General features: G+C 40.1%; 1 protein-coding gene across 1 annotated transcript; it reads left to right on the forward strand.

The window, feature by feature from the left end:
- Nucleotides 1-1,216: 1,216 nt before the first annotated feature.
- Nucleotides 1,217-11,600, forward strand: cib2 (calcium and integrin binding family member 2). Its single transcript, XM_050073396.1, has 6 exons — nt 1,217-1,562; nt 2,867-2,901; nt 7,257-7,368; nt 10,003-10,150; nt 10,257-10,452; nt 10,870-11,600. The coding sequence occupies exons 1-6, from the start codon at nt 1,512-1,514 to the stop codon at nt 10,889-10,891; spliced, it is 564 nt and encodes a 187-aa protein (XP_049929353.1). The 5' UTR covers nt 1,217-1,511; the 3' UTR covers nt 10,892-11,600.
- Nucleotides 11,601-15,959: the final 4,359 nt, after the last annotated feature.

Here is a 15,959-nt window from a genome sequence, read left to right on the forward strand (position 1 = left end):
TTCATGTTGTTTACACCAAATTCTGACCCTACCGTCTGAATGTCGCAGCAGGAATCAAGACTCATCAGACCAGTCAATTTTTTTCCAATCTTCTATTGTCCAGTTTCGGTGAGCCTGTGTGAACTGTAGCCTCAGTTTCCTGTTGTTAGCTGACAGGAGTGTCACCTGGTGTTGTCTTCTGCTGCTGTAGCCCATCTGCTTCAAGGTTCGACGTGTTGTTGGTTTAGAGATGGTCTTCTGCAGACCTCGGTTGTAACGAGTGCTTATTTGAGTTGCTATTGCCTTTCTATCATCTTGAACCTCTGGCATCAACAAGGCATTTTCACCCAGAGAACTGCTGCTCACTGGATAATTTCTCTTTTTGGGACCATCCTCTGTAAACCCTAGAGATGGTTGTGTGTGAAAATCCCAGTAGATCAGCAGTTTCTGACAGACCAGCCCGTCTGGCACCAACAACCATGCCACGTTCAAAGTCACTTAAATCACCTTTCTTCTCCACTATGATGCTCGGTTTGAACTTCAGCAGGTCGTCTTGACCATGTCTACATGTCTGAATGCATTGATTTGCTGCCACATGATTAGTTGATTAGCTATTTGCGTTAACAAGCATTTTTTATACACTCTGATGAGTGTTATAAACATTATTGGACAGTAAGTGGTAAAATATTGCACAGGGATGTTGCACAGTATAAACATAAAGGATATTAATAAGAATATGTACATAGGCAGGCTAATAAACGTAGTATAATGACATTGTGTAATATATAATGACACATGAAAGAGTATTTACACAGTAGAAGTATGCATGTGTGTATTTTTTATAAAGCCAAACATACCATATAATATGCATATATTACATAGGCTACATATCCTCTCCACAGACATATGATCCGTTTATTAAATATAAAGCTTTATAGATTAAATGACCAAAACATACATAAGTTTATAATCTTAGCTTCACCTTAAGCATTTAAATAGCCTACTGATTAAAATGATGAAGTTATTGACATGTAAAAAGCTATAGCATTAAATTAGCTGATGTCATGGTATGTATCCGTTTGGTGAACATTAAGCAGCACCTTCATTATCAGCTCCACAGTTATTTATGCAGGCATTTATTTATTTATTTACCTGGGGTCCTATTGGTCTGCCCTGACTCCGGTTGGACAGCAGCTGGGTGCTTAAAGAGCAGCAGATCAGTTTGCAGCTCAACCTCCACCGGCTCCGACACAATAACTGGACACTGCTCTACCACTTTTCATTTTTACACATGTTTTTTGAATGCAGCATCTGCGTTTTACAGCCATGGCGGACATCTCCTGTGAGGACAACAACAACAACAACAACAGCAGCAGCAGCAACCTGTTTTATTAAGAGTTTGCAATGTCGCTGATCCATCCTGTGCGGAGACTTTGTCTTTGCCGCGGACCTTTATAAATGCCTCTCATTGAGAAAAGGCTTCGGACGTTCAGTGTTGTGAATGTGGACAAGCAACAAATGACTTGATTAAGATGGGTAACAAGCAAACTATATTTACCGACGAGCAACTTGATGCCTACCAGGTGAGCTTGCATGCAGCATGGTGGAGGAGATACAACTCCAGGTGCAGGAAAATCATCTTTAATTATAAAATAAATAGGAATATAAGTAGAGAACTGTGCATATACAGCATTGGTTTACAGGCTTAAGTGCATGCAGTGTGTCACTATTCCTTATTGGCCTATTGTACATCATTATTGATCTTTTTTTCCTGATAATGACCATCTCACTCCTGACAGTGGATCCACATGAGTCCTGGATTTAATGGAAAAAGCAACATGTGAAACAGAGATAAAAGCAAATGGATGTTCAGTATTGATCAGTAATATTAGGTGGCTCTGATCCCTATCAGTTCATAATAGGTAGGCCTAATAATGAATTTCCATGTAAGCGTGGCCAGTTATGACTCTTCTGTTTAAATATTTACACAGTCTTGATCCGTGTTAGGTGAGAATAGCCTATCAGGAGGTTTTGATTTCATCGCAAACTGGAGCATCTTGTGTTTGTTGTGTCACCAACTGAGAAGATCTGGCCTTTGTCCCCTGTAACAATAATCCAGGTTTTCCTGGGAAGAAAGACATCTTCATGTGCACAGGTTTATCATGTGATTAGGTGTGGACTTAATAATTGATGCCAAGCCGACGTGACATGCTGTGAAACTCTACTCTTAGGAGACAGTTTGGTTCTCAAGAGCCTCTCTGGTTACTCCTGCTGCTCTTTGGAAACCCTTACGCTGTTGCTTTCTGGTTGCTGTAGTTTCTGTCATCCGATTTGGATGTTGTCAGCCCATTAAATGGCTGTTATCTGTTGTTTTTAGCCTCACAGATACACTTGTTTTTTATCTTATTTTTCTAGGATTTAATGTTTAAGATGTAGCACCCAACACTTCTTATCTACCCAAATATCTTCATCAGTGGGCCTGCATTGACTTAAGTGGATGTATCTGTCTCTGGAGCTCAGCTGGCTGCGCTCTGCTTCTCACACTCAGACACAGTGGATACAAGAGAAACTGTAAACTGAGGTGCCTCCTGTAGGGCTGTTAGATAATGTGCGTGCCAACATGTGCATGTCAGACAACAGTAGATTGTGTTCCCCTTTGCCACATCGTCCCTATTGCAAAGTGGCAGGTGACAACACTCACACGCATCATCATTTTACCAGACACCTCGACTAGCGTTTATGGGACCTCAGAGGAACTGTCATGAGTGTGACTCACAGATGAGTCAGAGTGTTTTAGAGAGGATGTAAATATTATTTGGTACCATAAACACTACAGTCTTTTATCAGACTAAAGCAGTTTTGACATGCTGTTTTTCTCTCATTGCAGGACTGTACGTTTTTCACACGCAAGGAAATTCTGCGGTAAGAGTTTTATAAACCTCCTAATTCTGATGCATTACTCAGATGCACTGTCAGTCAATTGTAAACCACCTGCTCTTACCATATGATTATACACACAATAATGTAACCAAATGTGTTTTCCCTGCACTGTTGTTAAGATGCACTTTCAGTGGGCACTGGGCATGGCATATAAAACTGACTGTGAAATCACAAACCATGCCTTGTTTGCAAGTGGCTGTATAAAAAACGATTACCACTTGAGACTGCATTTGGCTCCTGCTGGAGGAATCCAAAGTGTCTCACACGCTGAGCCATGCCAAGTCCTCAGAGCAGACGGCTTCCCTCTTGGGGAAACTTAATGCTGAAGTTGATTTCATTGGCAGCTGTGATGTGTAGTATTTGGACACTGTTCAACAAGGGGAAGATAGAAAACATTCTGATAATAGCAGCCGACTTACAGCCTTAGAATAACTTCAGAACTGTGAAAGCAATGAATGATTTTTCATTTAATATACAGCACATAACTTAAAGTTACCTCAGAGTAACTGTAGATAATGTGTTATACTCTGTTTAAAACTCTCAAACTCTAATAACTGTGTTATGTTAATATCTAAATGTGGATATTTGGAGTGTAACACAATTACATATGTGTTGTATGACTAGGGGCGTAGTTGTTTGCCACTGATTAGGATGATTTAAACAGTGAATTTGAAATTGGACCCAATCAAATGTGGCGATAAAACAATTCAGTATTGAGCACTAACTTGTAATTTTAGGTTGTATATGTACTCTTGCTACTCTAAAGAGGAAATCATGCATTTTGGCACATGGGCACGATATAATTGTGTAATAGTGGGGCGGCATAACTGAAAAATCATTCATTTTCTGACGAAAGCACCAAATTTGATATGTATCTCTGATGACCATGGCGGCAAAAACCAATATGGCTGCCACCCGAAAACCATTTCAGCCATAACTTTTGAACTGGATAAGCCTGGTGTCTATTTTATAGTTTTTGGCCATGAGAAACATTTGATGCATCAGGACCTTTAATTTGCATATTTCCAAGATGGCGGCTACCTAAAATATTTTTTTTTTTAAAACTCTTTTGGCAAACTTGGTGTCTGTTCCTTATTTTTAAGCATTCGATACACATTGGAATACTCAGATTTATGATTTCTTTTAAATTCATGTTATAATTTTATTATACTCTGTAATTTACATATTTCCAATATGTCCGCTATCCCAAAAAATTTAATTTGCACACACATTTTCACCCTGATTGAGTTGTAAGGATGAGCTTTTTCCATTCTGTTTCCATGTTTGCAACACCACAGACATAATTAACAGACAAGTGAATATAAAATATGTTTTATTACAATTTATTGCAATAATGAATCAAAGAAAATGCAACAGTACACAATTAAATCAGTTTATGAATACATCTTACCTTTCAGGAGAGATAATTGATATAGGATTATTTTTTATTTTAATCCATGCAAATGCAATTTTTGGTAATAAAGCTATAGTTTATAACTGTAACTTGTAAATGTGCCAATATCATCAAAAATTCAGTCAGAAAAAAACCCCCACATAAATAAATACAACAGCAAATAAATGGCGACTAAATTTCCTAGTACAGTCTGACATCCTAAATGACCTCCTTATCAAACCCATAAATTATCTTCTTATATCTCCCCATCAGTTTAACACCCCAGCATATACAAACAGCCATTTCAGACACATGTAATTACATCTATGAATGGCTCAGAATGTGCACTTATTGTTCATGGAGATTGCTGCTATGTGAGATAATCTGGTGCTTGTCAGTGAAGATCTAGAAGGCTCTCTCCTGTAGCAGCATCGGTATGTTACCTAAACCTCTGAAAGTCATGTTGACCTTTTGACTGTGGTGTTGTTTTCAGTGTCACATTTCTACCTCTTTCGACATGTGCAGCCTCAACACTTATAAAGATGAAATAAATATCAATCTAATCTTACTGATTGCCGGAGGTATCATGACTCATCAGGTAGCATCACTTCTCTCGTCCTGTCACTCACCCCCTCGATGACGGGCATAAATTAAACAAATAGGATGCATTTCTTGTTAATGGAATCGACCAGTGATGCTCGCATTTCAGTATCTTTTATCAGTGGTTCTAGATCCTGGAAGATAGATAGCTACTTAAAGAAATTAAATGCTGATATCCAGGAGTGTTGCAGTGTAACATTAGAAAAGGATGAATGTAGTCTGCAGGGATTTGGGATCTGATCTGCTCATATATGTGTATTTTTGAAATTATATTTCTAACCATAAGACTGCAGGCATTTGGGTCCTGTGGTGCTCCTGTTACTGTCCTTTAAAGGTACACAAACTATCAAGAAAAAGTCATGTTCCTCTGCCTCTTTGTACACTTCTAATGGCATTACTGCACATGAATGAAAACAACCAATCATAGCTGAGGCGTCTCTAACACAGCTACCAATCATGTCAGTCCCTGCTCATGAACTACAAGCCTGTTCTCATTCTGAAGTTGTCCAATACTGCCGCCTTGTCAGTGATTTAAATTAGCCACCTTTCGCGACTGTGTGATGCAAAGCTGGGCGGTGTCAGTATGTAACATGGCCAGACTTCCCTTTTTCGCATTGTTATGATATGCTACTGGTCGGCACCTGTCGTGGTGGTATGATATGCCACTGGACAGTGTCAGATTGAAACGCTGCCGGTAACGACATAATATAAGGAGCTGGAAAGTCCCTATATAGTGGTGGATGTGTCCAACAAACACAGGACTTTCACCCAGGAGTCTGTTGTTCGCTTCCTCGATGCCAAACCAAGGTGTTTTTTTCCCAACCTAACCATGTGCTTTTGTTGACGTCCTGGTGTTGGTAGTGCATCCTGGAACATCAACAGCAAGCACAGAAGGATACCTAGCGCATTATGTAGACATGAAAGGCCTCTGACAAAGCGGCAATATGTGATGACTTGGGATGAGAACGTGTACTGCGATCAAACTGTGAAACTAGGCAGCGCTGATCAAATATGAATCAAGATTCTGTTCCTGCATTGCCTATTTCTTACCTCAGATGTTTCGATAAGCATATTTTAGTGCACTGTTTGGCTGTAAAATGAGAAAGTTTGTAACCTGGCCTCCATGTTTGACCTGGAAAAGCACTGCTCACCAGACAGAGCAAACGTTCTCATTTAACAGCTAAACAGTACACTAAAATATGTTTATGAAAACATTTTAGAAAAGAAATAGGCAATGCAGTAACAGAATCTTGATTCATATTTGATCAGCGCTGCCTAGTTTGACAGTTTAACCGCTGGTCACGAGCATTATTGAAATCATTAAGAGCTGCATAGAGACTCCTCGGCTCTGATTGGTTGTTATCATTCAGCCGTGGTGGATTCTAGCAAATGCCATTAAAAGCACTACAAGGAGGAGGAACCTGATTTTCAATCTGGTACACTTCTGTATGGATGTAGTGACAGTTTCAACAGCTCTGACAAAAAGTTATTTTTTATAAAGGTTACCAACTGTAGCTTTAATCCTTTTCCCCTTATTAACAAATGGTGTGCATGTACTTGCTCCTCCTCGGTGATATTGGCCTGACTTTGATTCCAAGGCCATCAGTGGACTGGAAACAAAATTGACAATCAGCACAGGGCGTAATTGGGTCCTACACTTTATGACCCTCATAAAACACTCCTTGTTTCTGTCTCCAGCTGCAGCGCTTACAGCACAGTTACGTAACATCACGGAAACAGGTTATCACAGATGGTCATGAGGTCACAAGGATCTGAACCCTTCAGCCTTACGTCTTATCTAGCACTACGGCATTTCAGTGTTTTTGTATCTTTAGATGTGCTGTAGTTTTGAGAACACTTACCAGGGTTCATGTCTTTCGGTGTACCAATCAAACTCCATCATTTTGACAGATTTATCTCATTTAATTGTGGTGGGTTTGTCCTCTAAGACCAGTGTCCTTGCTGATAAATGGCTCTACTCTGAAAACGCGGGTACGCCATGACAGGATTAGTCAAACGACGGAGTGAAGGGATCGCTGTAGATAAACACCCACTTTCCCGACTTTTTGTGTTCATCATTCAGACAGGCACTGACATTATTCTCAGTAATGAATGACATAAAATTCAAGGTTTTCACAGCGCGAGAGAGAAGGACAGGAGGGAGAACGAGAGGCACTGTATCTGTGGTACTCATAAATCAAAAGCCTATTGCATCATCCCAGTGCTGTTAATGAGAAAATCTCCTAACATAACAATTTTCCAAGTTCTATCTTATCTTAAGTTTCTGGTGTTTGTGTTGAGTAAAAATCAAAGCTCATATGTGTGTTTTTATTTTGTGCTCTAGGTTGCACGGCAGATATCATGAGCTGGCTCCACATCTTGTACCAATGGACTACACCAACGATCCTGATTGTAAACTGCCTTTAGCCTTAATAGTCAACATGCCAGAGTTAAAGGTAAAAACTCCTCAGCCTCTTTTTACCTGTACTCGGTTTTTAAGCAGCTGCATGATCCTGTGTTGTGTTGTCTTATTTTGGATTGTGCTATAAGGACACTAAAACAAACGCGGCACCCACCACTCACGTGGGCAGACACCTGATCAATACGCTCTCTCTTCTCAGAGGGCAGAATTGATTTTTAACCATCGCCATCACTGATATGATTGCATGACACCACATTCTGTGAGCTCGTGAAAGTTAATGTGCCATGAAACGCTAAGCCTCTCTCATCCTGACTGACGCATCCACCTCCTATTTTTAAGCACCTGCCATTTGAAAGGAACAACCAGGACTTTTAGAAATGGCATTTTGTGTAACATCACAGCCACATTTACTTCCACCTTTCTCCCGCGCAGCAGACACAAGTACCACACAATTTTATATGGAGTCCTTATCCACCGAGGGCTGAGCACAGAGACTCGTAATGTGTCCTTCCTCTGGGCATAATTGGCCCTTGCCTGTAAAACTGTCACAGGATTGCAGGGCCTGTAAGGACGGAGAGGAGGAAGATGGAGACCACTCGAGGCAGGATTGATGAGACCCAGCAGTCACCCAGAGTGCTCTCCAGCTTCATAACCATAAATACATTCATATCTTGCTGAGTTTTGACGAGCTGTGTTGAGCTGACTGGACTGATTCAGGCTGCACTGACATTGCTTTGGGGTATACAGTTAAAATGGCGTTGCTTTAGATGGCTGATAGCTGTTTATACAAATGGCTTCTTTTGATGAGCTCAAACATGCTAACTGTCCTCCAAACAATAGCTGTGTGTATATTGCGTAGAGGTGTAGAATTAGTGTGATTCAGTGTGAATTTATTGCAAATTGGGTCAAATCAGCTAATTACCAGGGATATAAAATCTTTCGTAGTAACTCATGGTTGAGCAGTGGAGGATAAAATATTGGCTTCACTGTACCAGCAAAGAGAGGGAGTCAGCCTTTTTCAGCTGGACCCTGTGATCAGCAGAAAACACCAGATGTGAAACTGACAACAGCAGGTGAAAACAAATGGTCATGAAACCGTCCTTTGGGAATATATTTAAGACGTATACTGCATTAAGTCTTACATTTACATTAATGTGTAGTAGGGATGTCATGATATACCGGTACTGATGATAAGCATGATCTATAAAAAATTATGAGATAGCCACCATCTTTGTTTGGGGGAAAGGTGCTGTGTATTCTGTGATCTGTACACTACAAAATCTTGAGCGAGCTTTGATTCAGTGTCCTTTCTGGTGAATTTCACAACCTTGAATTATATTTTGATTGAAGAGTATTGAGGTCAACATGGTGTTTGATTATTTTGAAGTCCTTTCCGGTGACCTAAGGCAAGATATGAGAGAAAACTTTCCAAGATCTGGATGTAGTGAATGAATCATGCCTTAGCTTGTCTGATCATACCACTTAAACATGATTCAATTATGACTATGAGCCGGAGGATGAAGCTTTCGATTTACTGGTCCCTCTACGTCACAACCCTCACCTATGGTCATGAGCTCTGGGTAGTGACGCAATCGCGGATACAAGCAGCCAAAATGAGTTTCCTCCATGGGGAGGCTGGGCTCAGCTTTAGAGATAGGGTAAGGAGTTCAGACATCCGGAGGGAGCTCGGAGTAGAGCCGCTGCTCCTTCACGTTGAAAGGGGTCAGTTGAGGTGGTTTGGGCATCTGATCAGGATGCCTCCTGGACGCTTGCCGTTAGAGGTGCTCCGGGCACGTCCCACTGGTAGGAGGCCCAGGGTAGACCTAGAACACGCTTGAGGGATTACATATCTCGTCTGGCCTGGGGACGCCTTGGGGTCCCCCAGGAGGAGCTGCAAAGCGTTGCTGGGGAGAGGGATGTCTGGGGTGCTTTGCTTGGCCTGCTGCCTTCGTGACCCAGCCCCAGATAAGTGCATGAAAATGGATGGATGTATATGAGTGGATATCAGTTGTACAGCAGGTCAACCAGCAGCTCTTTGGCATGTTGGCATCTTGATGTCACAAAGACAATGATCTGAATTTGCTGCTTTCCTGACTTGTTCTCTGCACTGCTACAAAAGCTGCCGGAAGTGATCTTTAACCCAAGGCTGACTTTGTCATTTAATTTGGAATCCGTTTCGTTTCTTCTGTTCTCGCTTTGCCTCCTCTCCAAAACACACGCACACCTGATGCATTGCAATAACTAGCTGGCCAGCACAGTGTGTGGCTACCATGCAAATTTATCTGTGGTAGAGAGAGTGAGTTGCAGTTAGTTTGCCAGTCCTGAAATGGAAAATGCTAAATTATGGTCTTAGTTGTGTACTGTTAAAGCCAAGTTATAATGGTGTTGGACTTGACAGTATATTCTCAGTTAGGCAGCATGAAAGAAGCAAGAGAGAACTAGGGATTCAGGTCAGCTAATGCAGTTTGAGTCAGTGAAAAAAGGAGTAGCAGACACGGCTAGTGACACAAATTTTGTATGCTTTTACACAGTTATGGTTACAGACGCTCTCCACCTCCCTACACTTGTATTTTGAGTGTGATTCATTTGCTAAAAAAGAAACAGAATGCACAATAAAGAAAGCTGAAGATGAATTTGATCAATGGCTTTTTTTCTCTTTTGTCTGGAGGAAAACCCATTCCGCAACAGGATCGTGGAGTCTTTCTCAGAGGACGGGATGGGGAATCTCAGCTTCAATGAATTTGTGGACATGTTCTCAGTGCTCAGTGAAATGGCTCCTAGAGAACTCAAGGCCATATATGCCTTCAAAATATACGGTAATGACACATTTCTAAACCACTACATTATAATTTGTCAAATTTCCCAGAATTCAATACAATTTAAATTTGTGTTTTATTTGTTACAAATCTCTGTTGCCCACAGATTTCAATGTGGATAATTACCTGTGCAAAGAGGACCTTGAAAAGACTCTAAATAAGCTGACGAAGGAGGAGTTGACTCCTGAAGAGGTGCAGCTGGTGTGTGAGAAAGCCATCGAGGAGGCGGATTTAGACGGGGACAACAAACTCTCCTTTGCTGACTTTGAAAATATGATTTCCAGGGCTCCTGACTTTTTAAGGTGATTAAATGCACCTCGCTCAAGACAAATAATCTTTTCATATGATGAATTTGTCCATACATTGTATGCGGCTCGTTCTATATGACAAGCGGGGGCACTTCAATATCAGCCGATCCATGCATTAGCCCTCATGCTGCAGTGCTGTGAGCTGTGTCCCTGCTTACTTACAGTTTTCATCCCCCAGATGGCTGGTAATCATTTGCATCATATAACTGTCAGCCTAACAACATCAGTTTAATCCTGAGTCACCACTATGCGCACTCATTTATATGCAAATGGCCTCATCATAATCTGTCCCCACTGAAATGATGAACACAACATTGCAGTGGGTTTATTCTCACATACACAGTACATCAGTATGTTTACATGCACAATGACTAATGCTGGTCCCTCATGTTGTCTCTTTTGTCACTCCAGTACCTTCCATATACGAATCTGAGAGGGCTACATGGAGGGTTTCCATGGTCGGCAGCATGGTGAACCTCAGTACTCTACCTGCACCCTGTCCTGGCCGCAGCACAGTGCCTCCCATCATCCAAAAAAAGGAAACATACATAAATACGTCTGCGTAGTAAGAAGCAAACTACTGGATACAGCTTGCTTTGAGCTCTCCAAGGACCCAGAATTTCTTACTGTAGATGAAAATGTGTTTTCCTTTCACCACCTTTAAAGGGCTTGACCTGGATTGGTTTCTTGTTGGGAGAAAACATGACTCTGGACTGATGCATAAAATGCTTATCTACCTATATTGCACATGAGATACAAACAAGTCTTCCTACAATGACGGACTGGATATTTAGTATTTATAAGGCTAAGGACAAAGCTTGAAGTGAATGAAAGCACAGCACTGGCATTAAGGGCATACAGATATTTTATATGAGCTATGCAATATTTGTACACACAGTGTATTGCTTTTAATCATTTTAGGTTGTGTTTTTTTTTTTTTTTTTTTTTGCTTGTGGCACTGATGATGACAATCATATCTTACTGTTCTCCAGTTACATGAAGGGCTCTGTCATCTGAACAAACGTTGGTAGCTTTCCTCTGCCTCAGCCATTACCATGAGATATTAAATACAGCCATCTTTTAGATATACATGTTACAGTATTTTATGTGACTTCAGGTATTTGTCTTACTTTGAATAAATGTAATTCTGTGTCTTGATTTTATTGTTGTCACTGAAAAAGCATGAGAAAGTTCTTAAAGGTATACGATACAAGATTGTTGGTTATCGTTTGTAAGCACGCTCTCCAGCGAAAGTAAAAGTAAAAGCAAACCCCCAATTTACTCTTGTTTAATGTTTCACCTCACTGTATTAAACAAGTAGACAAGGCAAATTCATCTTAAGAATAGCCATATTTAAATGGTGGGGATCCACTGATACGGTGTTTTGAAGCCAATGCCCATATTCTCGCCAGCGATAGTGAAATACCAACCAACTCCAGATTCACTCTCGTTTGGCCTTTCACCTCGCTCTATTTGCATAATTTTTGGTGCTGTGTCTCTTTGATGCCTGCTGCTAACGAACTGGCAGCTGGTTGCTTCCTTTCTGTAAAGCTTCAGCCTCACCTGAGCACTGTGGAGGTACACACCCATAAATCTCCCAAACACAGACAACAAGAGGAAGATACAGGTAGAGGGCAGAGTATCTGCAGAAAAATACACATCCACACACTTCTAGTGGGTCATATGTGATGATTTTAAGAGGGGTTACATTAATGATACTTTGTTTTTTAAGAAAGTCCTGCAAAGTATACCTTTAAAGGTCCAGTGTGCATGATTTAGGGGGAATATGTTGGCAAAAATGGAAGATAATAAGTATATTTTCTTGAGTGTATAATCAACTAAAAATAGGAATGGTCATGTTTTTGTCACCCTAGAACAGGAGTCAGCCGCAAAACATATTTGAGTCTAATTATGAGGTAACACAGTCTATTATGTCTAAAATAGCCTATCAACATTACAAATGGGTCTAAATTAGCATTCATTAACATGTTTTAGCTCAAGGTGGCTACTCTGCAGTGGGCTATTTATGAATATTTGGTAAGAGTTGGTGGTGAAAGCATATTAATCTGGCCACCCATTATTTATTTATTTTTTCAAAGATATTTTTTGGGCATTTTTAGCCTTTATTTGACAGGACAGACAAGCGTGAAGGGGGGAGAGAGATAGGGAGTGACATGCAGCAAAGGGCCACAGGCTGGAGTTGAACCCGGGCCACTGCGGCAACAGCCTTGTACATGGGGCGCCTGCTCTACCACTAAGCCACCGACGCCCCATCTGGCCCCCATTATTAATGTCTTTATTTTCATGTAAGACTTACATTTTTTAATTTGAAATCAATAATGAATCTTGCAAGGGAGATTCAAGACTAGCCACCACTACTGAGGTTCATTTAGACATGACCTCAGCAACATGTAGAGGAAAAGGTGCCAGGCTGTAGACGTAGTTGACACAATTTTAAAACTTTTTTTCTATAATTCTGTGGATAGGCTACACATTTTTACAGTTAGATAATGTTTGGATTTCTTTAGGGCTACAGCAATGATAAATAAAAATTAAAATGCCACAGGAAGCCACTGGAGAGAAGCTAAAGAGCTGCACGTGGCACTGGAGCCACAGGCTGCCCAGCCCCGCCTTAGAATGAGCCTGGTCCATGGAAATTGCCATGTTGCACCGCCATGTTTCTATAGTAACCCAAAACAGACATATCAAATACTGGTTCTAGAGAGGCCCATTTGCATTTTGGCATTAGCAGCCTCTTTGCAATAAGAGTGTTGGAAAAACACATTTTTTTTCCATGAATGTGAAACCGCTTTATTCAGTGATTTTACTGGTTTTAATCACCTGGTTTGTTTGTTGTGGAGAGTTTTAGCTCTGTGGATTATTCAGCTCCCAGTAAAAACCTGAACAAGTACCTGAAGTAATTCTAACCAGGACAAGTTTCAGCTGGTTACAATTGGCAGTCCTCACTGCTAGATGCCCCTTAATCCCCCTAAATCTTACACACTGTACCTTTAAATTAGTTCAGTAATATCCCGTCCATATAACAAGTTCACCTCAGTCTGCAGCCCATGATGATCAAGGAGTGTGCACAGTAAAGGTCAGGAAATGACTCCGCCTCTGCATAGCCCATCATAGGAGCTATAATAACTTGTTAAGCAGGATGTGATCGTTAGGAGCGAGCTGCCTCAGCACTCACAAGCATTATTACATCCTGCGCACACAGTTAATCTCTACAGGAAAGATGCAGGAAATGGCCGTGATCATGTTGTTTGATTAATCCTGGTTCCTGGGCTGTAGGGTACATATATGCATCAGGTACATATGGAGTAAAGTGTGATGTCTTGGTTTTATGCAGCATATTTTTACCTCAGGTTGTACTAGTGAGTCATACTGTGCAATATGAATATGTGCCATACGTGCAGAACATTTTGTTCATCTGCCAAGAGTCACATCCGAGTCATCTTTACGTCTTTGTGCAAAGGCTGCAAAACAAGCGTGAGTATTGGTGCTGACAAAAACAGAACACTTACAAAGAAGAAATTGGGACACTGGCTGCAGGCTAAAGCAACATAACAAGCAACCCAGCACAGATTTAGATCACTTCAGTGCAAGTGTGTTGTTGGGCAATAGTTGTTCCTGGTAGCTATTGTGATGGGCGATTGTTCAGACAGGATCTAGTGCGTGACAGCAGACCAAAAATACACATGCTTGCAGATCAACGCTAAAATATGAGAGTATAAAGTAGAGCCGTGTAGGTGGATGGGGTGATTATTCTCAGGCACACTGCCAACTATGGAAAATGAGGTGAAGTTCATACTGAGTGTCTTAATTCGCCTGAAAGGGGGAGGATGTTGAAGTCAGTTAAACAGAGTGCAGTTGTCATCAAGAGCTGCCAGTTAATTCTTCCCTTATCTCCAGCTCCCCTTTATGAGGGCAGCATCAAATACTCAGGGCAATGCAGCACCGATTGTGTGGCTCCATTAATTACTGGTCTCACCGAGAACATCTGTTTAATTATGATTCCAGCAGAGAAGCTCCTGGTGCAATGTGATACTGGGGCTGTAAAGCAGCCGTTACTGTAAGCAACTGTTTCTGTGCTTGAGAGGGGCCAAACAGTGTGTGAAGCTCACGCCGATGTCACTCCACGGGACTCTTGTCTTGTGTTAACTCGATGTGATTTAAGACGTTGCCTTCAGCTTTCACAGCGTGATGACAGTGAGGTCTGACAAACTGCTCGATGGCAGATGGAGAGATTCTTGTGGAGGTGGTGCTGCTGTGTATCAGTGTTTCCTATATTATAAATTCTTCTTGAAATTGATTTTTTTAATCATACTCTATTTAGCATTTATGAGCAGTATATAAACAGATATAAGGGACACTGTTAAATGTCAAATGTGTTTTGCAATATCTGAAACGCTTCCTGTGAAGCCTGTATAACTAATGTATGAACTCATAGTGACTATATGAATATTAAATATTTATTTATTTTTAGCAATTAGACATTTATTTATTGGCCTAAATCTTAGTTTTCTGTAACAACCAAGCAAAGTCCATCCACTGATGGGGGCCATGAGATACTGCTGAAAGATCCACAAGTACGTCGACCTTTATCGTCTTTCTTTCCTTCTGTCTTTCTTTCTTTCTTTCTTTCTTTCTTTCTTTCTTTCTTTCTTTCTTTCTTCCTTACATTTACATTTATAAAGTGCTTAAAACCCACTTGTGAGGGATTTGTTCATGTGTATAATCAATTCATGTTTTCATGTTTTTATATAAAAACTGTAGAAAGTGTTATCAGTTATTGATTGACGTATTTATGGATAATTCATAGTGTGTCATAAGCAGTATATAAACAACTAATAACTGGTTTATTACACACTATGATACACTACAGTATCTAGTTGCAAGCACAGGCATTGGAGAGACTGTTAAATGTCAAATGTATTTTGCAATTTCTGAAACACTTCCTGTGAAGCCTCCGTATCTGATGTATAAACTGATAGTGAATATGAATATTGAATATTAAGTATTTATTCTGCTCTAAATACCCCCCCCATTTTTTTTTTTTTTTTTTAGCAATTATGCTAAATTTATATATTTATTCATTCATTTAATAGCTTTATAGCTTTATCATTATTATTATAATTATCATGAAAACAATTAAATCCACACTTGTGAGGGATTTGTTCATGTGTTTAATCAATTCATGTTTTACAAAAACTGCAAAATGTGTTATGCAGTGTTATTAATCATTGATTAAATTAATAATGGCCAATTCATAATTGTTGACAAATACATTAATAAAAACTACTTATATATAACAGATTGTAAGACAGTTTATTTAATGACTATATACTGCTTATAAATGCAATCAATATATTTTTTTTTAGATTTATACCATGTTTTAAATCTAGTTATATTGTAATGCTCTCTTGGATATCCACACCACACCATAAAATTGTGCTGTTATGATAATAAAATTAAGATATTATTTTTCTCTTCTC

This window comes from Epinephelus moara, chromosome 20 (assembly GCF_006386435.1).
Source record: "Epinephelus moara isolate mb chromosome 20, YSFRI_EMoa_1.0, whole genome shotgun sequence".
NCBI classification, from domain to species: Eukaryota; Metazoa; Chordata; class Actinopteri; order Perciformes; family Serranidae; genus Epinephelus; species Epinephelus moara.

Excerpts from the sequence above, each read along its gene's own strand:
- cib2 (XM_050073396.1), top strand. The coding sequence starts at position 1,512 with ATGGGTAACAAGCAAACTATATTTACCGACGAGCAACTTGATGCCTAC. Across the intron at positions 7,369-10,002 it reads TCAACATGCCAGAGTTAAAG|GAAAACCCATTCCGCAACAG; the intron begins GTAAAAACTCCT and ends TTTTGTCTGGAG. Across the intron at positions 10,453-10,869 it reads AGGGCTCCTGACTTTTTAAG|TACCTTCCATATACGAATCT; the intron begins GTGATTAAATGC and ends TTGTCACTCCAG.